The sequence below is a fragment of the Crotalus tigris genome, unplaced genomic scaffold, assembly GCF_016545835.1.
Source record: "Crotalus tigris isolate CLP2741 ecotype Arizona unplaced genomic scaffold, ASM1654583v1 scf7180000017831.1706817, whole genome shotgun sequence".
Taxonomy (NCBI): Eukaryota; Metazoa; Chordata; class Lepidosauria; order Squamata; family Viperidae; genus Crotalus; species Crotalus tigris.
The window spans coordinates 154,538-178,902 of NW_024096660.1; the positions used below are offsets into that span (position 1 = coordinate 154,538).

The 24,365-nt window shown below is 40.1% G+C and overlaps 1 protein-coding gene across 1 annotated transcript; it reads right to left on the bottom strand.

The window, feature by feature from the left end:
- Positions 1 to 16,439: 16,439 nt before the first annotated feature.
- On the bottom strand, positions 16,440 to 19,545 carry LOC120307833. The gene is made up of 2 exons (XM_039342988.1): positions 16,957 to 19,545; positions 16,440 to 16,926 (listed from the first exon to the last, which is right to left on the bottom strand). The coding sequence occupies exons 1-2, from the start codon at positions 19,447 to 19,449 to the stop codon at positions 16,609 to 16,611; spliced, it is 2,811 nt and encodes a 936-aa protein (XP_039198922.1). The 5' UTR covers positions 19,450 to 19,545; the 3' UTR covers positions 16,440 to 16,608.
- Positions 19,546 to 24,365: the final 4,820 nt, after the last annotated feature.

Genomic DNA, 24,365 nt, shown 5'->3' on the forward strand with positions numbered 1-24,365 from the left:
GGCGATGGCATGTGTGCCCACAGAGGGCTCCGAGTGCCGCTTCTGGCACTCATGCCATAGGTTTGCCACCACTGAACTACATCTTCATATAACATGTCCAAAATAAGATGACTTGAATCTGATCGTTGATGCTTCAAGTGCAAATCCTATTGTTTTGTTCTATGATCTATTTGCTTATTTTCTTGGCTATCCATTATCAGGAATGTTATCTAACCCCAAAGTTCAAAACCATCAGTATACTGCTTATTTGAGTAAATCCTACTTATTCAAAATCCAATGTTCACTTCCATAGAATATCACAGAAAAAAAAATCTATTGCTTGCTTGATTCTGACCTTTGTAAATATAGCTATGTTCTGGCACCTGAATATCTTTTCCAAGGCCTTCATTGATATCCTATCAAGTGCTAGTGTCTGGCATATTTCTTGAGTACTGGTTCCTTTACTGTTAAATAGTTCACCATTTCAGTATTTCCATTATCAGTTCTAAGGCAGATTGCTGTACCTATGTGATGAATTTGGTTATCCTTATATTGAAGCATAGTCACTGTGCTCCTTGGCTTTCATTGCTAGAGCTTGCAGATCATTTGCATTTCAGCTCTCAGAGTAGTGTCATCAGCCTAGCATAGGTTATTGGTGTTTCTTCCTCTGATTTTAAAAACATGGATTCTTCTAATCTGTTCCTACCCCTATATGGTCCTCATATAGGTTGAATAAAAAGGTAGACAGTATATGGCCTCATCTCACATTTTTGCCAACCTCGAACCAGTCTGCTTTAGTTCTATCCAGACTGTGACTCCCTGAGCTGTGCATAGGTTTTGCCTGAGGACAGTGTGAAGTTCTGGGATTACCATTTTCCATTGTTTGACTTGGTTGACATAATCAAAAACCTTTCTATAATCAGTGGAGCACAGATTGACTTTTTTATATATTCTTTGGTTTTCTCAGTTGTGCAATCTGCATCAACATGTCTCTTGTCCCTTGTTCTAAAGTCAGTTTGAACATCTAGTTTAACTGGCAAAAACTGGTAAGACATTCTCCTACTTCCTTTCTATTACCTCAGCTACCCAGTTAAACTATTTTTTAATTATTATTATTATTTCCAGATTTGGTATTCCAATCTCAAACCACAAAGAGCACATCTTGCTTGCAGGTGCTATCAGTCTTAGATAGACCTTGATCATAAATCATGTCAAGCTCAGCGTCTTCTGCATCAGTGACTGAATCCCAAACTTGGACTACTGTTATATTAAAGACTTGTCTGCAAAGCTTAATTGATATTATTCAGTCATTGACTCTACTGTTTTTGCTATATTCATTCTCACCATGAAAGCAATGTTTTTCATGTCCTGAGTAATAAATGATGAAATTCCAGTCCATTTCCACTTGTTGAAATCTAAGATGTCAATGTACAGTTGATTTCATGTTCCAGCTATAAGTATGCCTTTACAGCTTCAGATTTTCTCTTCTTGCATGGCAACATCAGCAAGCAGGTGTGCCAAAGGCTTTAATCTAGTACTCTGAAGGAACCTCAGCACTTTTTCAGTACCATGTTGAGTGCCATCATCTGTCATTATATCATCAGTCACTTTACATTTTCTGTCCATGGGATTTTCTTGGTAAAAATACAGAAGTAGTCTACCATTGGCGTCTCCCACACAGTGTGAATTGATGCCTTTGCTGTTGTACTAAAACGATCCTCTGCCTCCAGCATCTTTGCCTTTATTATGGCCCAATATAGGGGCCTGCTTGCTTTAAAGGGGCGGTTGGGATGACCTTCGTGATTTGGGTGGCCACTGTTGGGAGTATATACTAATAGTTTTCACTCATCTCTGCCAGGAACTCACACAGATACCCTACCATGATGAGGCAGCATAGCAGAACATGGGAAGCTTGGATGCTGCACCTCAAAACTGAAACACAATAAATTGTATTTTAGCTGTACAATTTTGAAAGGGCACAGGCCAGAAGTTCACATAAGAACTGAGATATGTGAGAGAAGGGCATGTTTCGCAGGGCTTTGGACAAGCACTCAGCTCCTCTAGCCCTGTGAGAGACTATGAGAAGCAGGCATAGAAAGAGTTCAATGGGAATTCCTGAGAAGCCAAGTTCAGCTATGGGAGCTGTAGGAAGGAAACATTTCTTACTTGGTCTGTTAGAAGTCTGCCTGTAAATTTACTTTGATAGTTTTGAAGATCATGCTTTTGCCCCAACTAGCATTTAAGACCCTTTTCTAAATCCATGCAACTCTAGCTTCTTGTATTTGCCAGTTGTGTAGGGCTTGAAAAATATATATTTTGGAAACATATATTTATGTATTTATACATTTTGTATTACTTGTCTTCCTCAATTTTGGACAGAATAATGTCTCCTTCAAATGGTAAATTATAGGATGGCAAGTGATGAGTTAAGCAGGACTAACCCAAAAGTAGGTTCAATGTTAAGCTTGAAACCCAAGGATCATTTCTGGAAAGAAAGCTCCGTTGAATCCAGAGAAACTTTCTTCTCAGTAAACGAGCAAAGATGTAGGCTGAACCACAACAGCTTTACTTAATAGTCTCTTCCATTCTGCTCATGGGGTCTCTGAATAAATTGGCATGCAGAGGATCAGAGTGGAATAATAATCATCAGTAGAACTTCTTTAAGATTCTGTTTTCTTGTAGTGGAAAAATGTAGTTCAGAGATATTTCTTGGGTAAATAATACTGATTATAAACTGTCAGAGAATGCAGAATCCCAAGTGATTAACCTTTAATTATTATGCCATAAATTATTTTTGGATTGCTACTTTTGAAGGCAACTATTATTGTATGTGATGTTTGCAGAACCGTCTCTGAATTTCAGTCATAAAGGCAATTGCTTAATTACAGATTTTATGTCCAACAAGTACTGCTGGGGGAAGATTCTGAATCATTTGGGTGAGAACTGAATAGCTGGAGCAGAGTCTGGAAACTAAATAAAATCAAATGTTTTTGAATCACATCATTAGTCTAAATCCAGTGATGGCAAACTATGACACATGTGTCCAATGTGATATGCCACGACATTTTGGATGACAAACCAGCATTCACTAACACTCAACAACTATTCCTGAAAGCATACCCCATTCTCACATGGCTTCTGAAAGGTGTGTGAGGAGCTATGCTCTTGCACATGAGAATGCTTTTGTGTGGTTTTCAGAGACTACAGAGGAAGAGCATTCGTTGAAGCTACTTCAAGCACAAAGGCCTTCAAGCTGATCTGGAACAGCTGCAGGGGCCTTTCAACAGACAGAGAACACTGCCTGAAGGTAAGTGGTGCAGAGCAGATCCTGGGGAGCACTGAGCCATGGAGGCAATCCTGCCATTCCCAAAGGCTCACACGCCTTGGGGAATAGTATGAGGTGGTCTTTATGAGTGTCAGTAGTGGCACTATGGGTGAAGTGGAGATTCGGAGCTCTACTCTACGTCCAACTTCGACACTGCCAAGTGCCATTGTACAGGGTGGTCTAGATGGGGGAGGGATAGAGAATTGTTTCTCTCTTGTTCATGTGTGTGTTTGTGTGTGAGAGAGACATGGCAGCAGTTAAGCAGTTTTTAAAAAATTTTGATAGGTCAAATCCAAAAGATTTTCCATCACTGGTTAAATACATCCAGATCTTTTTCCTGATCTACAGATTCACATGGGAGTTATGAAAACTCGAGTCACTTACCCTTTATCCTCATTCTTTTGACTACCTCTTTATGTGTCAGCTTGCCATTGTCCCCCATGAGGAAAGCGTCAAAGTCACTTTGAGTCAGAGAAAGGGGGAGATGGTTTGAAGGAATAATGATCAAGGAGGCAAAAGGAACTCTAGAAGAAAATGCACCCATCCCGTATGAAAATGAAGATATTATCTGGGATGTAGGAGCCCTTCACAAGGCTATTCAGATACTATTTCGTTAAGGCAACACTAAATCTTTCAAAGAAGCATGCCATTTTCCCAACTGAGTTTTTCTACCATTCTCTGCTTGGATGAGCTGACAACTGTACTTTAGACTTTTTCATCTTGGAATGGAAAAGGTTTGGCAAGCCATTGCTAAAAGGTAAACCATATGAGTGAAATACAAACCTCCTGCATTTGTAGCATTGTTTGGACAAGGGGTGGCAGCATTGTCAAACTGATCGTGTAAAAGCATTTGTCTCTGCAGGTCCTTTGATTTAGGAACAGCAAACACTGTATGATCTTCTTTGAGCCAGACTTTTTGGCATGTCTAGGATGCTCTGGGATCTTCAACTCACAGCACCTTAAATGTCTCTTTAATGCTTTCCACGAGCTTTTAAAAGTCATATATATGATGTAATTTTATTACATCTTACAGAGAAAAAAACAACATAAACTAGCAATCAAGAGAAAGAATAAAGAGGAAAAAGAGAATAATGGAAATGTGAAAAAGTATAAAGAAAAAGAAAGGAAAACACAAATGTATACAAAGAATAACTTCCAACTTCTTCCATGAATATAATGAAACTTACTTTCACCTCTTAATTTAAAGCTATAATATAATGCCCACTTTCCTCCAAGAAAAAAAGGAAGAAAACATTTTTTTTTTTAAAAAAAAAAAATACATTCTCTTTTTATCACACAGTTCATCCAAAGAGACGTATCGCCAAGCTAAAACCTTGGCTGGTCAAACTAGTTAAGCTTGGTTTCTCCTGACTTGGCTAACACTGATTATGAGTAGAAACTGTCACCATTAAATACATGTTAAGAAAACAAGAAAACTTTGACAGAATTTAGTTGCCTCCAGTTGGTAGGCATAGTTGAAAACAATGTTCTTCAGCCTCATTCTCAGGGTTCAACAAGATCCTTATTTACTATAAGTCATGCATGGGATATCAGTGGAATCAGGAGATGTGTACAAGAACAGTCTTCAAAGTTTCCTTTTTAATGATGAAAAATCAAACAGCCCAATGAAAATGGAGCATGCTAGAAAGGATGCTAGCTTAAAAATTATATTAGAGAATATTTGTAGCTCAGGTTGTAGATGCTAGCTGTCACTGAAGGGAAGGAATGGGGAAGGATGGAGTAACCTGAAGAGGGACTGGATCTCTCAACAGCAGGAAGCTGTAGTGCGTGTTTTTGCAAAGCCCCATATGTATAGCACCTTGACTGGGTTTGAAAAGCTAAATAGGATCAGACATACTTTAATGGGTAACTTTCAGAAAAGTTCCAGGACTGCTGGCTAAACAAGGAAATTAAAAATTAATCCCAGCAGTAGGAAACACCAAAATGCTGCTGCATTGTTAACAAGAATATAACATATGCCCATCTATATGATCACCAGGAATCAAGCCCGACTTGAGGAAATCTTAACCTTTTTCACTTCTGAAGAAATTCATGGGAGCAATCATGGTACTGCCTTTAGTGTTAAGCTGTATTTCCAAGCTTAAAAAAGGATTATTTTTTAGGTCCAGAGGCAATAAACACACCAATGACTAACCATTATTGTTAACATTAGCAGGCAAGTTTAAACAGAAACATAAAAGTATACCATACTATGCAAGATGATAACAAATATCTGTTTTGCTATTAGGAGCCCCAGTGGAATAACCAAGTCTATTTCAAAGCTCCATATTCAAGAGGCAATATCAGGGTCTTGCACCAGATCTTGTGCCAAGAGGCTGATTATTTACTCCTGGTAACAAAACCTCATGGCCTTTTTTACATGATTGCATGACCTGACCCTTAGCAACATGGTGTACCTGTTCATCCTTCAAACTGACTGCACCTGGAATGTAGATGAAGACTCTGGTAACTGTACAGCAGTGTTTCTTAACCTTGACAATTTTAAGGCATGTGGACTTCAACTCCCAGAATTCCACAGCCAGCAATGCTGGCTGTGGAATTCTGGGAGTTGAAGTCCACATGCCTTAAAATTGTCAAGGTTGAGAAACACTGCTGTACAGATAAGCAGGTACCAACTTACAGTATGTAATCCTGGGGTCCTCCCTAATATGTTACAGCTGTGTTAAGATTTCCCCCTTATCATTATATGTCATCAAGAGAGAGAAAGAAAGCAAGCAATTTAGACACTATCATAATTCAGAGTAAACTCTAGACCTCTTCTTAACGTGAAGGAGAAATTAAAAGATGCCACTATGTGCCTTGAAATACAATGGTCTTCTGCAAAATCACTTGATAACAGTCAAGGCAGGTAAAATAGTCTAAGAAATAGACCTGACTCAAGGTCATTGAGCATGTTTTTTAGCTGGGTGGGGATTTGTATTTGATGCATTGAATAGGGCACTGATTAGTAACTCCCTGAGGAGTTGCTTGCTGGTAGGAAGAGAACATCCCCAATTGCCTCAATCACGATTTTAATATGGGCTAGTTGGTCCATCTTGGTCACTGGCAGCCTTGCCACTTAACTGTTCTGGGGCATCTTCATCCATCATGGTATCATTCACCATTCCAGTTGGTTTCTCTGTGTAGTGTAATGTAACACTATCCACAGATGCTCACTAACTAATGTTGCCTGCTTCACTGACTTCATTTGGCATCCCACAGACCAAGCCTTAAAAGGTTACAGAGTGCAGCTGGATAGGAAGCAGAGCATCTGATTACATTTGCATAGCACTGAACACCAAATAAAGAAATAAGAAATGATGATATTCAAAACACAAGCGAAAGAATTCAGGAGGAAACCTGGAAGCAGCAGCTCTTGTGCAGTATCTCTGAGGTCCTAACTCCTTCTGAGCAATCAGTAATGCAAACATTCTCCCGCCCACCCTTGAGTATAATTGGGGAGAAAATAAACTTTCTCTGTTCCTTGTGATTGTGCCAAGAGGTCAGCGAAGGAAGAGGTTTGTAAAGCTAAAGCTGATTCACACACAGCCACGGCCACTCCCAAATTCTGGGCCAGTGGTAGCCTGGACTTCAGTGAATCAAATTCTGCTTGAAGGGACAGGAAAGTTCTGGTATATCAGGTATCATTTTTATGATGACTTTTGTACAATGCAAATTAAGTTGAAGAGACATGCATAAGTCAGTCCTGATACTTTGGTGAGTACTTCAGCAGTACCAAATGCAAGAGAATTTAAGGAGCGGTATACACAGGCTAGTAATCCAGCAGGAAGAAAAGGATCTCAGTGTGAGGAACTGAGGAAAAATCTTTCCCTGCAAGTTTATTCCAGTTCCCATCACACCAGGTTAGTGAAGAACTGGCCACAGTCTGGAACTGCATGTTTAAAAAACAAAACCAAGCAATTCGGAAATAAGAGCTGATGCTGTAGGATTGCAACAAATGACACTTGAGACTCCACTGGTTTTATTGTGTTTAATTATAACCATTTCTAATCTGCTTTTCTGGTTTGGATTTCCAAAGTAAAGATTCTGCATATGACAGGAGCATATGAATCGGGGGAAAAATCCATTTTATTTTACTTCCTACTTTACAAGACTGATTTCAATTGCAAGATTTAAGTAGCTTTTTTCAGATAGTTCTGTTTTATTTTGTTTTATTTGGAAAAAGATTCACATGAGGATCAATGTTGTTGATCAATAAAGAAAACTGTATAAACAGGAATGTTTAATTTGTATAATCCTTTTATTTGTTTTTTTAAAAAACTATTAAATTCCATACTTAACCTCTCCCCAATATAGCTATATGTTAAATTTTCCCTGAAATCTCTGGCATTTCTCTTCTGTTTTATACTCTTGTTATTGGCTATCAAACTGTTCTGAAAGAGAACAGTGAACATTGTTTTTATTCAAGTAGTTAAAGTAGGAAAAGAAAGGAAAAGAATGTTTTCTTTTGACTGTGTTCAAAAAAGATTTTCCAGTGACCCAACCTTGATTTTAGTTTGGAACAAGGCGAGCTGATGTTTCTCACATAAATTCTTAAAAATATTTTCCTCTTGGCATACACTTTATTATATTTTTCAAAGCAGATCTTCCTGTCAGATATCAGTGGCCTTACTTTTAAAACTCAGGAACAACATGTAGTCCCGCTTAAGTTGTTTTCTGGGTGCAATTTTGAAATTTGCCTTTGAAATTAATGAGATATCAATTTGGAAAAAGTTGCCATTCTCTTCAGCCCTTAAAAGCAAATGTCCAGAGCCTCCATTAAGTCTCAGAATTAAGTACTGCATATAGACTGGCTGCCTATGTAGTCATCTGCTGTCACAACATCATTGTACAAATTGTGTGAATGATGCAAAATATATAATCTTGTTATTTTGCACAAGGATGTCATGACACATGGAATCTCATTGTGACTTCTACTGGATATCCTATAGTTATATTGTTTCTGACAAAGCAGTAATTTAAACTTTGTGGTAAATTCCAGAGCGAAACTGAATTGCACAATCAACCCAACAGTTGGATTTTGCAGGCAATTATACTGACAATAATATTGTTGGTTGATTGATCTGAAATCTTTTTACCCTCCTTTGCAATGGCAAAGCACAGCCCTATTCCTATCAACTAGAGAGAAAACTACAAGCAAATTATACCAATAAAAGGAAGATGTACCTGAATTCACCTGCTGCAATAAGCCAGTTGGTTTAACCAGATTTGTTGGATTAATAATTCATGACTGACTAGGGTGACAAATTGTGCTAAATCATAAATTATAAACCACAGTAATAAAGTATATCATATTTTGGCTTAATGCAGTGTTAAAATCTTGTAGTCATAGAGCCATCTTCTTTGAGAAAGGATATTATTACTTCAAAATTTCTCCTGTGCCTTGCTGTCCTGCCTACTCTTCTATTTGACCTGTGAGGTCAAAATCTGAACGTTATCTCCTGGAAGAGAAAATCCAGTTACTGAGAAAATTCTCACAAGTTCTTATCCAGGAATTTATCAGTTACTTCATAAAGACATTCTTTAATTACTATTTCATCAGTTAGATGAATTGAAGCCAGTAGGAAAATCTTTCCCAATTTGAAGTGCTTCAGATATGTTGAATTTTGACTCCTCCAATCCTTTGGAAAGGCTGCAATGTATATTTCTGAGGCAAGTAAATAAAAGGAACACTCCCTGACTGTGGGTACTTAGCAACTTATTGTGGTGTGCATATGAGAAATGAGAGCTCCTTTATTTGAACCATGTACCTTACAACATTGTGACTCCATCCCAACAGAGTTATGTTGTTGCACATATCGTTGTATACAGCTTCAGTGCAGAGTTTCTTATGGTGTAATTAGTGTTCCTCTTCTGGGATTTATATAATTATCTCACTGTGTTCCTTTTAGATTCTGAATCTGAAATCTACCCTCAGATGAACCTGGAGGGGCAGGTAGAGATAGTAAAGTAATAATGGGGACCTTTCCATTGACTTGAATGGGAGTTGGTACTGATGGTGGGTTTTAATACCATCTTTTGCCCAGTTATATTTTACATTGGGCACAACCACATTTTCTGCCTGGCCGATCATTGGTATGGCACATTCACAACTTCTTGAGGGCAGAAACAAATGATATTGTCTTTCCCCCAATCTCAGCTAATTGTGAATGCACCTATTACCTGTATTTTCCAGCTTTGCTTCCAAACTGCATTTTTTCCAGCTTGAGCTGCCTTAAGATCTTCAATGCAAATGATCCCCAGCATTTTATTTAATTCTATAGTTCTTAATTGCAGGGTCTGGAAAGACCTCTCCTCTCTAATGGCTCATTGCTGCCTTGCAAAACACCCCTGTCCTGGGCAGCTGAGCTATTCTCTTCCTTGCTGATTGGCAATTGCTATTTTTTTATATAATCTTGTGGTTGATCTAACAATGGCTTGTTAACACAATGAATAAAACCCTTGAATGCTCCCTGGACCTCTCCCCTTCCTTCCCCTGCCCACAGTACTACAAAACTGCCTTAATTTTTTTTCACATGTTTAAGCTGCAGCATAAGGACATTGCTGCTTTATTTCTAAGAAGTTGAAGTATTAATTTTACCTTTCTATAAAGTTTCCACGGACCTACTGAGGAACATAGGAACAAAAGAATGACCTGCTCTTTTTGCTTTGATTATTATAGTAGCAAAGCAGTGATGGAACCATGACAGAAAAAGAGAAAGCATTTGCATTAGTGTCAAAGGAGATGTGTGGGAAGGGACAATGAAGACATCCATGCAACCATCTGAGAAAGAAAAGGGAAAAAACAAGTTCTGGTGAAAAGCAGCCAATCCCTAAAGGAGATGTTAGAGATTATTCTAGTCAACCATTCCACAGAAAACTTGCCAACAACTTTTACATTCTTTGCATGGATGAGAAGAGCAGGATACAGGAAAATGACTAGTAAGATCTTGTTTATAGTTCAAACTGAACACCCTCCTAGTCCTATTGTCAAACCCACAACAAACTGGACTGGAATTTTTGAAGTTGCTTTCAAAAATGGCTGGGGGTGGAATGAGAGAGAGAAACAGCCTGAACAGTCCAGAATTGCCTATTGTCTGAGATACATAGTCACAACCTGAGTAAGTGTAAGTTACGCCACACTCAATTCAGCCCCACTTTGTATAGGAACAGCACTAAAAACACCCTTGTCTCTTCCACATAAAAAAGGGTCCAGTCCCTCATCAGTTCTTTCTCTTTGAATGCCAGATAGCTTTCAGCTGAAGATATTGCCACTGACATTTGCTTTTCTCAATGAGCATGATAGTGATTCCACATCTTCAGAAACTGCATTTTTAAAACAGGTCCCCAAATCCCTTTTCTTTCCATATTCTTGTGGAAATTATATTTTCTGCTATGGCATGCAGTTGCGGGGGGGGGGGGGGGGGAGGGAGCCCAGAACATTTACTAAGTGTGTTACACTTTAAAAAAAACCTTATTATTTGTCATGAGTGGAGATGCCCTACCCTGTATCTGCATGACTGACAGCTCTTTTGTTGCCCCACATAACCTAGGTAATATTTATGGATGACTGGATCATACTGCCTTAAGCAGAAACATTCAGATCATGCCTCAACTGCTCAAAGCCATTTCCATGCAGCTCACAACATGTACCATTGTGTTTCAAAAGGAGGTAAAGATGAGGAGGAAATAGATATGATCACGGCCTAAACAAAGCAGTTGCGATAAAAGTACATGCTGACTTGGACGTGTATTTCATTTGGATTACTAACCAAACAGAAAATACCAAAATCTTTTGGTCTGTTTCTTTGCTCTTGGGGTATTTGCCAGAAGATTAGATTAAGCTTATGGGGAAAAGGAGAAAGCCACTGAATCTGTTTTTGGAAGGAGGCATGATGGATTCTAAATCACAGCTTATCTTTTTTCAGCTTTGAACCACTCAGAGGTATTGCACTATGCTACCTGTTACCCAAGCCTATGCTGGCATCCAGCAACAGGTGTGAAACTATTTCAAATTGGTTTTTCCCGAAGAACTGAGAATGGATAAAGAGGGTCCCAGATATTCCACCATGCCTGGGGAACTCTATGGGCATGAGCACCTTTTATCTCCTCTGGCTGGTTAGTCTTATAACCTTTAAAAAATGACTACTGCAGCATTCTACGCATAGGGCAGGCAGAATGTAAGAGAAAGACAAAGCTATTTATCCCAACTGCATGCAGATTACGTTGGTAACTCATTTGTACCTCATTCCAGTTTAAAGTGACAGTGTTGCAACCTTTACAGCAGACTTTAAGCTTTCTCAGGAGGAAGACTACACTTCCTCCTGGATTCTGGATTGTGCTAGAGCAAAAATTAATTTTAACTTCATTTCAAATTAAATTCCATTATCACATTAATCAGGCTGTTTAATCAGTCTGACTAAAGAATTAATCAGGTCATGCCCGTATGCTAATTCTTCATCTACTCAGTGTTAATCACATTAATAATTACTAGATTACAGTTTGGCTTTTGGAGTCAGACCCAAGTTGTGGGAGAATCCATTCACACCTATTTTAAATCTCCCAATAGCTTAGAGCAGGGGTGTCAAACTGCCGGCCTGCGGGCCGGACACATCATCCGGAAGCCGCGCCCACCCCATTGCCGGCAATGGCAAAGCCGTCCCGATAACTTGTGCGGCATTACGTGATGTCGTGAGTTTGACATGTCTGACATAGAGATGGTTTCATTTTATTTATTTATTAAATGTATATGCTACCCATCTCACTGTTGAATGACTGTGGGCAGCTTAGAGTACAATGTCATAAAGCACTATGTAAAACAATTAGAGCATTAAAACATTAAGCATTCAACATTAAAATGAACAAAAAAAATGGATAAAAATCAAAATTACATTTTTCCAGTTACTTGTGCAGCATTACCATTTTTTGACATTTACAATTTTTAGAATTCAGTTTCCCTTGGTTTATTTCTTATAAATTAATATTTACACCATTTGTTTCATTTCTATTCTTCAATACTTATTTCCATACTAATCTCTAAAAAACTATTTCCATTATTCTCTGACTTCATTTTTCCTGAAATAATTGCCATCCATGCTAGAGACTCCTTATTTAGCTGCCTCCATCCATTTTCAAAATGATGTTTAATTTCCATCAAAATTGCTCAGCATTTTTTCTTTCAATCTGAATTGTTTCTTGCTCTCTTTGACAACATTCTTCACGATTACTATTTTCTCATTTTACAGTGGTTCACTCATTCTTAGAGCAATCATTTATTTATTTATTATGAAATTTATATGCTGCCCCATCTCGCCTACAGGCAATCTCTAAGTGGCTTACAACAAGTAATCATTCCCTTATTAGCATTTTTTCCCATTCACATCCTCTTCCACTTCTTCCATTTCATTAAGAATCTTCTTTTTTCATATTTCCCATTAACTCCAACTATCTGTTGCATTTTAAAAGATTTTTTTCATTCTTTTCCAAGAAATTTTCACATCTCTTTTTCCCACCTTTGCATTCATTTTCCATTTATTTTGCTTATCTAGTAATTTTCAACCAGGACTCATACTTTCACTTTTTATGGTTTTCTACTCCATTGGACTGGATTACCTCTAACCTTCCAGCTCTATGATCCTATAGTTCCACTTTTTTCCATTTTTTTCAGTTCTTTCCTTTTTTTCCATGCCCATTTTTCCCAAAGATCTATTCTTGATAGTACCAAGTAATGGCTTGTTCCACCTTCAGAATCTCTCATTGTTCCTCTACTTTTCTTAATTCCTCAATCTTTTATTATAAACAAATCAGTCATTCAGTTCATTCCTTTACCATTTGTATGTATGAATAGATTTTTCAGCCAATTAATATTCAAAACAAGCAGATGCTCTTGTAAACACACCTACCAAGCAGACACAATTCTCATTCATTTTGGTTTTGTGGCCCAGTTATTTTTCTGTATTGTCTCATGTAGTTCCCACCCATCCATTCATGCCATCTAGCAGAATAACTTTTTTTCTAAATCATAGTCATAAAGAATGTTGCATAATTTCCCTCAAAAGTCATTCCTGGTTTTGTTCTTTCATTATCACTAACCCCCCCCCCGGGGGGGGCATAACTTGCAACTATTGCCAACCTATGAGTTTTTATTCATATCCATATCATTCAAGGTAACACAAATTCATTTAGTTTTTGCATTCATAAACAAATTTCAACCTTCATTTCCATGACTGCTCAGGCTATCCTAATGATAATGATGATGATCTCCTCCTCCTCCTCCTCTTCCTCCTCTTCCTCCTCCTCCTCCTCCTCCTCCTCCTCCTCCTCCTCCTCCTCCTCCTCCCTTATCCCTTCTCCCTTCCTGTCTGTCTGTCTGTCTGTCTGTCTGTCTGTCTGTCTGTCTGTTTATCTATCTATCTATCTATCTCTTCCATCATCACCAACAGATGGGACTGACGTCTACTCCGTCATGGCTTTGATAAACCAAGTCTTTCACACCATGGTTTTTAATAAAATAAGAACTAGTAACAAAGGTAACTAACCTTTGTTGTACCCATATCATGTGCGGCATTCTCTGGTCAGTTTAGACAAATTATCCTACAAGTACAATCAAAGCCCAGTTTTATGTCAAGCATGCTCACACTATTTTATGCAAATTAGGTTCTCTTACCTAAAGATTAACTCTACCATATCTGCCAATTAAGTGTCACGTGCAGTGTCCATTCATGATAGATTAGCTGGGGATTTTTTGTAAGCTATTGTATGTTAAATACAGGATATAATTGGATCATTACATTTAGAAAGTTTTGAAGCCATTGAAAACTTAGGCTACTGAAGTCATATAGGAACGAGTGACATTTCTACTGATTGATTCAAGGTGTCTTCCTTTCCTTCCCACTCTTGCATTTGTCTCTATTAAACTATGTCCTAGATTCAAACCAGGGATCTCCAGTCCAGAAAATGCACACTGCCGGCGTTCTATTAACCAACAATAGTATCAGTAATGAAAAACCGCCTCAGCATAATGGCACCACAGCCATATGGTAAAATTGAAAAGCAACCTACATGCCTATTAGAGTCACAGGTTAATTTTTTTAATGCATATTTGTATTTATAAAGAATCAATCAAGATTTCTTCAGTCAGTTATCTTGTTGCCTGCTGTTGACTCCTGACTCAAGTAGTCTCTATACCAGCGGTTCTCAACCTATGGGTCGCGACCCCATTTGGGGTCGAACGACCATTTTATGGGGGTCGCCAAACAACGCAATCCGCCATTTTTCCCCCTCGGGGCGCCGCCGCGCATGCGCGCCACGCATGGGGGCGGCCCCGCGCATGCGCGCCGCGCATCCGTGTGACCGGGGGTCGCCGTATAAAAAGGTTGAGAACCGCTGCTCTATACAAAGGACTCTTTGGTTGCAGAATTCCCCTGATAATTGTAATTCATTGTGTTCCTAATTAGTTTTCAGAGACTATGTCTTTATTTGGATTATTGCAGTAGCATAAATTTCCCATCTAAATGTTTAGTTTGCACCAACTGCAACATCTCTGTACAAATACAAACTTAAATTATTATTTTTATCTGGCATGAAACTCAAAGCAATATTCATGAGGTTCCTCAGTGGATTGCTTCTAGGTTCTGGACAGACCAGGCTTACTTTTTTTTAGTAGGGTGTCAGACCTGCCCCAAAACAATCATCAGGCCAACGATGGAGATCCCGACATAGGATCACTCCATCCTATGCTTTTAGAACCTTAGTGTGTTCAAACATTGCATTAAATGAGAATGTGATTTGGTTTTGTTTGGTTTTACAACAGCATTTATGCGATAACCGCTCAGAAAAGGACATCTTATGGCATTTTCCTTCAGTAGAAAAAAATTAAATAGAAGGAAACATTTGTACAAAATATTAAAGAACTTTTACACACCACTCGTAGGATATTGCATATTACAAAGCAAAGCCCAAGTTTCTAGCATCATACATACTTTCAGCAATGACACTGGATGTCACAAAAGTCCTCTAGAGTGATAGAGAACATCCCAGGAACCAGCTTACTCTCTCTCTTGCAAATGTTTACTTTGTGACTGGCCAGGTCCAACATGGCAGTCCTTTTTGAAAAGGCAAGAGTCGCATAGAAGTCAATTTATAAATGTGCTCTCAAAATTCTAAAGGTATCCTTCACTCAGAATGATCGCGTGTCCCTACTTTATCTTTTAATGTACAGGTAGTCCTCGACTTACAACAGTTTGTTTAGTGACCGTCCAAAGTTACTGAAAAAAGTGACTCATGACTATAATGACTCAAATTTAAAAGTGTTATATTTCAAATCCAGTCATATAGTTAACTCAAAGGAAACGATCTTATAACAAACAAATATATTTTAATGAGAAAGATTACTTGCGTTCACGTTGAGATTGGTGCTGCTGGAATTACATGTTTGTTCATCTTTCAAATCCTTTCCTTAGGTAAGAAGATTTTGCTCTTTATACCATCTTATAAGGAAACCTTCTATGGCCCATGCTTCTTACAGACAAAGAGATTCCCACGTGGCTTGTGTCCAGGAAGTCTCCCCAAGACCTTTGGAACTCCTCCCACTGACCCATCCACATACCTAGCATTTAACCCAATAACTGCCAGGCCTTCCAACATAGAGCTGGGCTATAGAGCTATATGGGTCATAGAGCTCTATGGGCCAGAACACTCCCCGCTTGGAAATTTATATTTCCACTATTAAAATAGTAAAAACGTAACATCAAGGCATGCAATACTCATTGTGGTTAACTTGTGACTAACTAGGTAAAAACTTGGTATCAAACATGCATAATTATAAGGTAAACATAAAACATGCACAATTATGAAAAGGCAAGTGTTACATCAAACAATGCATAAGACAATACATAATTTGAGGTTTAATCTTCTGGTTCAGTCTTCATCGGCGATGGACCGGTTCGGTGATCAGCCTGGTACAAGTGTCTTTGAGTCACGACCTGACTCATGTGGCTTCATGATCTGGATCTCAGCTGGGTAAACTAGTTCGTCAAGTGGGTGGGCCCGGTGCACAGGAACCGTGGGCCAATAGTTCTGGTATGCAGCCTTGTCTCCCAACGAGACAAGGTCTTCTTCCTGTGAAGGAAACTGGAACCAAATCTGGAACAGAAAAAACTGGAACCCAAGCTTCTCGGGAATAAGGGGAACTGGATTCACAGGATACTCAGGAACTGAAAAACCTGGAAAGACATAAACAGCTGGATCTGAAGAGGTTCAATTGTCTAAGCTGGTCTTCCTTAGCAACAGGACTCGGTCAGTGATTAGTCTGGTGTAGAGCTAGTTGCTTGTCGTGATTCCATAGGCAGCATCTTAGGTTCTAGGTGTAAGGCTGCTGGGTGCCTGTCGCTGTTGCACAGGTGGCATTTCACATTAGCTGTGCAGTCCTTGGCTATGTGATCCATAGAGTCACAGCATTTGAAACATATCCTATTCTCTTTGAGTAGGGTCTTTCGGTCATCTAGGGATTTCTTCCTAAATTCTCTGCAATCATTTAGAGAGTGAGAGAACTTGTGTATCGGGCAAGTTAGGCCTTTGGTAGTTGGATGAGGGTTCGAAAGAGCGCTTCTCGGTGTTTGTTCGTCTGGAGACTTCTTTGGGGAAGGCGTGATGTCAGTTTTATACACCAAAGGTATGGTTCTGTCCGTAGCTTGGGAAGAACTTCGGTTGGGGCCGAAGTTGTCATTTGTTGGCTCGAAGTTGCTGGCATTATGACGTAGTTTTGCTTGGTTGGTCACAAATTCAGCGAGTACAGCGAAGGCGGGTGGTGCGTTAGGGTCTTGGTTCCTGTGGGTTTCTGATATTTTGGCCCATTCATCCCTTGACTGCTTTGGTAGTTTTCTAACTATGATCCTTTGCTTCTCGAACTGATCGAGGCAGGTAAGTTTCGGCATGTTGGGTTGCTCGCGAACTGAATGTAGCATCGAGAGCGTGTCTGCAAATTCCAACATCTGGGTGTGATCATTGATATTGATGTTAGGGAAGGTGTAAATGCAATCTAAGAGCGACTTTTCTGTCAGTTCATGTCCGCCATACCGCTCGTCGAGCCTTTCCCAAGCTTTGAGAAGGGCGGTGTTTGGGTTGCCTAGGTGGGCTAGTTGAGTGTTCTCTACTAATCGTGTGGAAGCCGGTCCCAGCCATGTTTTCATGTGTCCGAGCACTTCGCTCGATGTTATAGCTTCATCTTGGATGGCGGTTTGGAACGTGAGCTTCCACAATACGTAGTCCTTTCCCGGTTTATCGGGGAATTTGTGTACACCCTTGGATGCCAGATCTAGTCTGCTTCTGTAAAGTCTCATAGGGGTGTAACCGGGTGGCGATGGTACCTCGCTTCCAGGAGTGGGGGCGTGTGCCATGTTTGGCTGGTAACTTCCTTCGGCGTAATGGTGGCTGGGTGTATTTTGCCATGTCACGTGCAAGGGACCTTGTTGGCTTGGTCTGAATTCTGCTGCTCTGGCATTGAGCTGAGGGAGCCCAGGCTCTTGCTTGCTTATGTGTTGGAAGGTCTGTGTTTCTGGTAGAGTGTAGCTAGCTTCCTGGTAGGCTGTCAGAGCTGATGCTCGAGGCTGTCTTCTGTGGTCAGGAGTGGTGGCAGTTTCTTGGGGCGCTTCCTCCTGTTGGTGCAGCAGGGACTCTAGCGACTCTAGCGTGGCTCTAACTCTTTCAATCTCTTCCTTGAGCGACGGCTGGTGCTGCTGTAGGGCTGTTGGCGCTATAAGTGGATCCATCCGATAGCCATTAGTGGTATGGTTTGGTGGGTTCTGTGGGGTAATAACGGTGGGAAGATCTTGGGGTACTCCCCGCTGTGCAATTGTCGCCGTTGCTGGGGTAATAATGGTGGAAAGATCTTGTGGTCCTCCCCGCTGTGCAGTTGTTGCCATCAGGTTCAATGTGGCAGCAACGGCAGGAGGATCTCGTGACCTAGGTGTCGTGTCATCAACTCTGAGGTTGACCAGCGAATCAGGTCGTTGAGATTCCTCTGTTTGTCTACTCGGTCTTGGGGGGCTCGTGGCTGGCTGTGGTGCTCTCATCTGTGCATTCTGGAATGTGCTTTGGTTGTCCACATAGGTCTGTACGCGGCTACGACGCTCTTCGTTTTCCAGTTGTTGTCTGTCTGGCAAGAAAGTGGTGTACTGGAGTATTTTCTGAAGGCCTTCCGCTCTAGCCATTTTGTCTGCCATAATTCTTTGGCATTGAGTAAGTTCAAGTTCGTTTTGGGCGTCCTTTCTTTTGGCTGCTATAGCCTTCAGCTTGGCCTCTATTTCAGTTTCCTCAAGTTCTATGGCCAACAACTCCTTCTTTTTCTGCCTCTCCTCTTGTGCCACACGAAAGACAGCTTCAGCGGCTTTAGCATCTAAGATTATTTGCTCTTCTTGTGAAATTCTGGATGCTCGGCTGCGGCGGGAGGATGCCTTCGAAAGGCGGGAGGCGCCTGTGACATGTGATTGTTGGGACACGCTAGAGTGTGCCCTGGACATGTGGCGGAAGGATGAGGCCTTTCCAGAAACCTGAGATGGATCTGCGTGCGATCGTTGGGATGGTGCATGTGAAAGGCATGAAACTTCGGGCTCGGCTCTGTCAACCGGACTGCCTCTGTGGTGAGGCTCGGGCTGTGGGAAACTCTGTGAGCTTTCTAGAAACTTCTTGCGTTCCTCGTTTAATAGCTGGAGGCTTTGCATCTCGCTGTCGACACTTGGGTCTCTTAATTGTTCTTGAACGTCCTTGAGTTGCTGTTCAGAGTCCATCCATTGCACATAGGCGTCTTCCTTATCTCCTTCCACTGCGTGTGCCCATTCTGGGGAGAGTTCCTCCTTCTGTTCGTGGTAGAGTTTGTATAATCTCTCCCAGCTTCTTTCATGGCGCCTGTGGATGGTGTGCCATTTCTCCATCAGATGTGAGTGCATGGCTTCTGTGAGCTTTCTGCATTGTCTAAGATCGTATTGACCCTGAGACGTTTTTGGCTTTGTTGAGGCTTGAGTTTCAGCCTCTGCATACTGGTCAATGTTGGTTGTGTGCAGAATCTCTCCTGGACTGACTGGTTGGGGTGTGTCAACTAGGCTAGTTAATTGAGCCCCTTTGTCCAAATCAGTAAGACACTCCTCCATGGTTAGGGTAGGTTCCGTGTCCTTCTCAGCTATTTTGAAGAGAATTTGAAGAACTTCTCTCTTTGACCACTAGGGGCCGCTACTTGTAGATCAGCTTCTGAGGTGCTGTCTGTGGGTGGAGATGCCACTGGGTGCGTTCTCTTGTGTTTGTGGGTACTTCAGTGCAGTTCACCCCTTCACCACTAGGGGTCGCTTGCTGTGGGTCAGCTACCAGGGTGCTCTGGCTTCGAGGTTCACCCTTTGTCCACTAGAGGGGCTTCTCTGGGTGCGGTTAAAGGCTTGCGTGTAGAGCTCCTTTAACCACTAGGGGGCGTCTGGAGAAAGGCTAGCCAAATTCTTCCTATTACCACGTTGCTAGTGAGCCACTGAGTTGCAGGCCGGAACTCCGGGTCATCAGCTGTGATAATGAGCGAAGGCAATTGGCTCTTGCTTCCTGTCTCTCAAGCTGGAACAGCTTAGCCTTCAGCTTGAGTGAGTGAATGCTTCTGATAAGATCACTCTGTGCCCTTTGTGGGGTGTTGGTAGCTTGGGATAACTTTAAGTAGCTTGTACTTTAACTAACAGATTTGCTCTGTTGTGTGCTGAATTAATTGTGGCTGTTGTGGCTCAGCTAGAAAAAAAAAAAATTGCATGACCACCAGGGGGTGCTTCTTCGATACCTAGGGCTGTCACTATGGCAACAGATGAGTTTATTGAAAGGCAATAAACCTTGCTTTTGTTTGAACTTTAGAGGCAGTCATTAAACAGTTCGTTGTTTCAGGCTGCGTGATTCACTGGCAAAGAGGGGAAGGGGAAAGGCCCAAGCTCCTTTTGGTGTTAAAATTCAAACTTTTCATGCAAGAAACAAAGTAATTTTGAATCAGATACAAGGCACTTTTCATTTTGAAAGTTAGCTAGCAAGTGAATTAGCATAACAAAACTTCTGAATCACTCCTTGAGAGCTGTCTTCTACACAGACACAGCTTGGCTTTGCAGGCTCTTACAAGCATCAAGAGAATTTTTACTTGCTTGAAGGTTTATGCGGAGAAAAGGCTGACCAATTTGATTCTCTTTCTTCAAACTGTTGCAGCTTTGAGAGGAGAATTAATCTTTGCCAATTTACTATTTGCTTTCAAAAGATGGCACAAATTATGAAAAAATCTTCTTACTATAATGACTCAAATTTAGAAGTGTTATATTTCAAATCCAGTCATATAGTTAACTCAAAGGAAACGATCTTATAACAAACAAATATATTTTAATGAGAAAGATTACTTGCGTTCACGTTGAGATTGGTGCTGCTGGAATTACATGTTTGTTCATCTTTCAAATCCTTTCCTTAGTTAAGAAGATTTTGCTCTTTATACCATCTTATAAGGAAACCTTCTATGGCCCATGCTTCTTACAGACAAAGAGATTCCCACGTGGCTTGTGTCCAGGAAGTCTCCCCAAGACCTTTGGAACTCCTCCCACTGACCCATCCACATACCTAGCATTTAACCCAATAACTGCCAGGCCTTCCAACATAGAGCTGGGCTATAGAGCTATATGGGTCATAGAGCTCTATGGGCCAGAACAATGACCATTTTTCATATGACCATTGTGAGATCCTTATAGGCATGTGATCCAAATTCAGACTCTTAGCAACACTCATATTTATGATGGTTGCAGCATCCCCAAGATCACGTGATCACATTTTGTGAACTTCTGACAAGCAAAGTCAATGGGGGACGCCAGATTCACTTAACAACCGTGTTACTAACTTAACAACTGCAGTGATTCACTTAACCACTGTGGCAAGATAGTAAAATGGGGCAAAATTCAATAACTATTTCACTTAGCAACAGAAATTTTGGGCTCAATTGTGGTTGTAAGTTGAGAACTACCTGTATTGTATAACAGAATAGCAGAGTTGGAAGGGATCTTGGAGGTCTTCTAGTCCAACCCCCTGCTCAAACAGGACCCTATACCATTCCAGAGAAGAGGCTGCCCAGTCTCTTCTTAAAAGCCTCCAGTGATGGAGGCTCTTTCAGTCATGAAGCCTGACAATTATTTTCCATCAATAAACCATGTGTAAACAAACCATGGTTTAGCAGTGTGAATAAGGTTAATCGCCTTGAATATTGGTTATTAAGTATACTTTAAAGTTATTTTCCCCACTATTTACAAAGACATAATAGAGCAGACCAATTCAGTTTGGTTATAGCTAATAACACAATCCCAGACATGATTTACTCTGAAGTAAATCTTGGTGAATTCAGTGCGGCAGCCTTGTTTGAATATTTCACTTTACAATTCCTGTATCGATTTACTTCGGGTGATGAGTTCCAATAACTATCAAATTAAATTATTCTTCCAGCAAATTTCACAGAACCCCTTTGCAATTTTCTCCTTCTCTTTCCCCTTTCCGTTCCTTCCCCCTCCCTCCTTTCTCTTCTTTTTTCCCTGCCTCTGTTTTCAATCTTGGCTTATCACGATCATATTTCATGCCTGATGCATCTGGAGGGAAAATTCAATATTGAAGAACAGAGTAATCCAAGGCTTTCCTTCATTTCTGTCCTTTATATCCTAGGGCTGTCCCATCTGAATGGCTGGTTTCGATTGTGTTGCATTTGGCAATTGCTAGTTGCTACCAGCCTGTCTAATCCTTTTTGTGGCTCCTTATCACTTATTCTTGGCCTCCCTCCCCCTACCCCCTTTAATTTTGTCCGTTTTGCCTTCACAAGTTGCTAGTGTGTATTTTTGCCTCCTTTAAGAGGCTTGATGCTTTCCTTCATGGTCTTTCATTCAGGTTTCTGGTCAGAAACACAAAGACATGACCAGAGGTTAGCATCACATCTTGACAGTTAGCATTGCATTTTTCTCATCAACAAGAGAGAAAATCACCATTTTCCAATAAAAGGCTATGCCCCTTGAAGATTGCCATTATTGATAAGGCAGACTAGAAAATGAACCTCTAAATTGGTCATACTGAATGAATCACTATCTTCTGAAACTTTTCTTCCATAATGCTAATCTCACCTTCTATTCCCCATGTTAATCTCCTGAGTTAAACTGACTTAAATCTCATAAGAACAGTGTAGAACAAAATGAATAAATTCCCCAGGGGGGAAAGAACTAACCACAACGTTATCTATTTAAGAAAATAGAAGAACTGAAAGAGCATTGTTGGCATCCTTGCATGAAATGTAGTAATGTTTGAAATATATAACACTCTTAGGAAGCTGAAATATGGCAGTGCAAGGCAAATATATTATAGGTATGCTGATTGCATAAAATCAGTGTGTTCTCATTATGTAAATGTTCCTTGGGAAAACTTCTGATTCTAAATAGGTGCCAGCTTTGCTTTACTGAATTTGTAAATTAACCTAAAATAATTCTTAGATGGTAGAATTTGACTTCACAGATTTAATGAACTTAATTCCAATACCTAACATTGGGCAGAATCATTCTAGAGTAATGATGCAGCATATCTTTCTCACATGATTTTGGAATGCTGCAGTGAGCAAGAATGAGGTGGCTCTTGCGTGATCTCCAGAGTCTCTGAAAATTGCACAAAAATGGGGCATGCTTTTGCACAGTTTTCTCTGAGCATTCAGAGCATTCTCTGAAGCCACTTCAAGAACAAAGACCTTGTGCAACCTGGAGCAGCTTTGGGTATTCTGACGGTAAGTGGCATGCAGCAGAACCTGAAAGATGCTGGATTATGGGAGCAATCCTTTGGGAAATGGTGCCCTTTTGAGCGGCAGCACTGGTGACAGGGTTAAAGTTGAGGCCTAGCTGTCTACTTCAAGTCCAGCTTCAAAACTGCTATTCAGGGTGGCTTAGATTTGGGGGTGAGGAGATAGAAAACTCTCTTTTGTTCTGTGTGTATCACCAGCAATGTCATTTTTAAAGTTTTTGACCCACTGAACACAAAAGGTTCAGCATCAACTAGAATCTACATTCCGATGTGGTTATCCTAAGAGGGATTCTTTAGAATCCCCATATGTGAAATATCTTGGGGACGGGGCTTGGAGACAAAACTTGTGATGGATTCGACAGAGTAGAATAACATATTCTTTGCTATTTACTCAGCTAGTGTTCCAGAAATCAATAAAAATGTTCCTGTTTCAACAGGTCTTTGGACTCTATGGGGGGTATAGGTTTCCATATCTCTTTTGGTGGTTTTTAATTTTGTTTACTGTTTTTATGGGAAAATGTATTTTATTGGAATTTGATTTTTGAATGATATTTTACTATTGTCAACTGAAAAGTTCTGATTTGGTGGTATACAATTTTATAACAACAATTACAACTATAATTGTATTTTTTGAAAACCAGCAAAACCAGTAAAAAAATCCTGGTATCTACCATAACTGCCCATTCTGAGTAGCTCTTGTTGTGCCCTTTGGCATTTAAAACTTTGACTTCTGATTCAGTAGATTCTTGAACTATTGTTTTGCTCATTCTACTTGTTGGAGGCTTAATAAATGGATATATAGTATTCCATAAGTGGTACTTCTTCAACAGAACCAGGATATTTTCAATAGGCTCTCCTACAGATCTTGGGCAGATTTATAACAAGATACATGATCTCTCAGGCAGTCATGGTGTAATTTTTTAAATGTAAATAGTTGACAACCAGTGCAGATGTTCTAATATAAACTGCCTAAGAGGGAAACTGGGATCTAGGGGTTCCATTATAGTAGCCATATTTGTGTGAATGTGCTCTATGAATCTAGTGACAGCTGAGGATCAAGAAACAAAGAATAGATATAATCCTCTATAAGGAGAGCAAACCCATTCAAAACAAGTTGAATATCACTCCCTGAATCTAGTTTCTTTTATTTTATCTGGATTTAAATTTGTATATTTGCTACTATTGAATACTCCAAGTTTCTGGACAGTTTTCAATCAACAGGAAATATCAGTCAATCTTTATAGAGGAGGATATA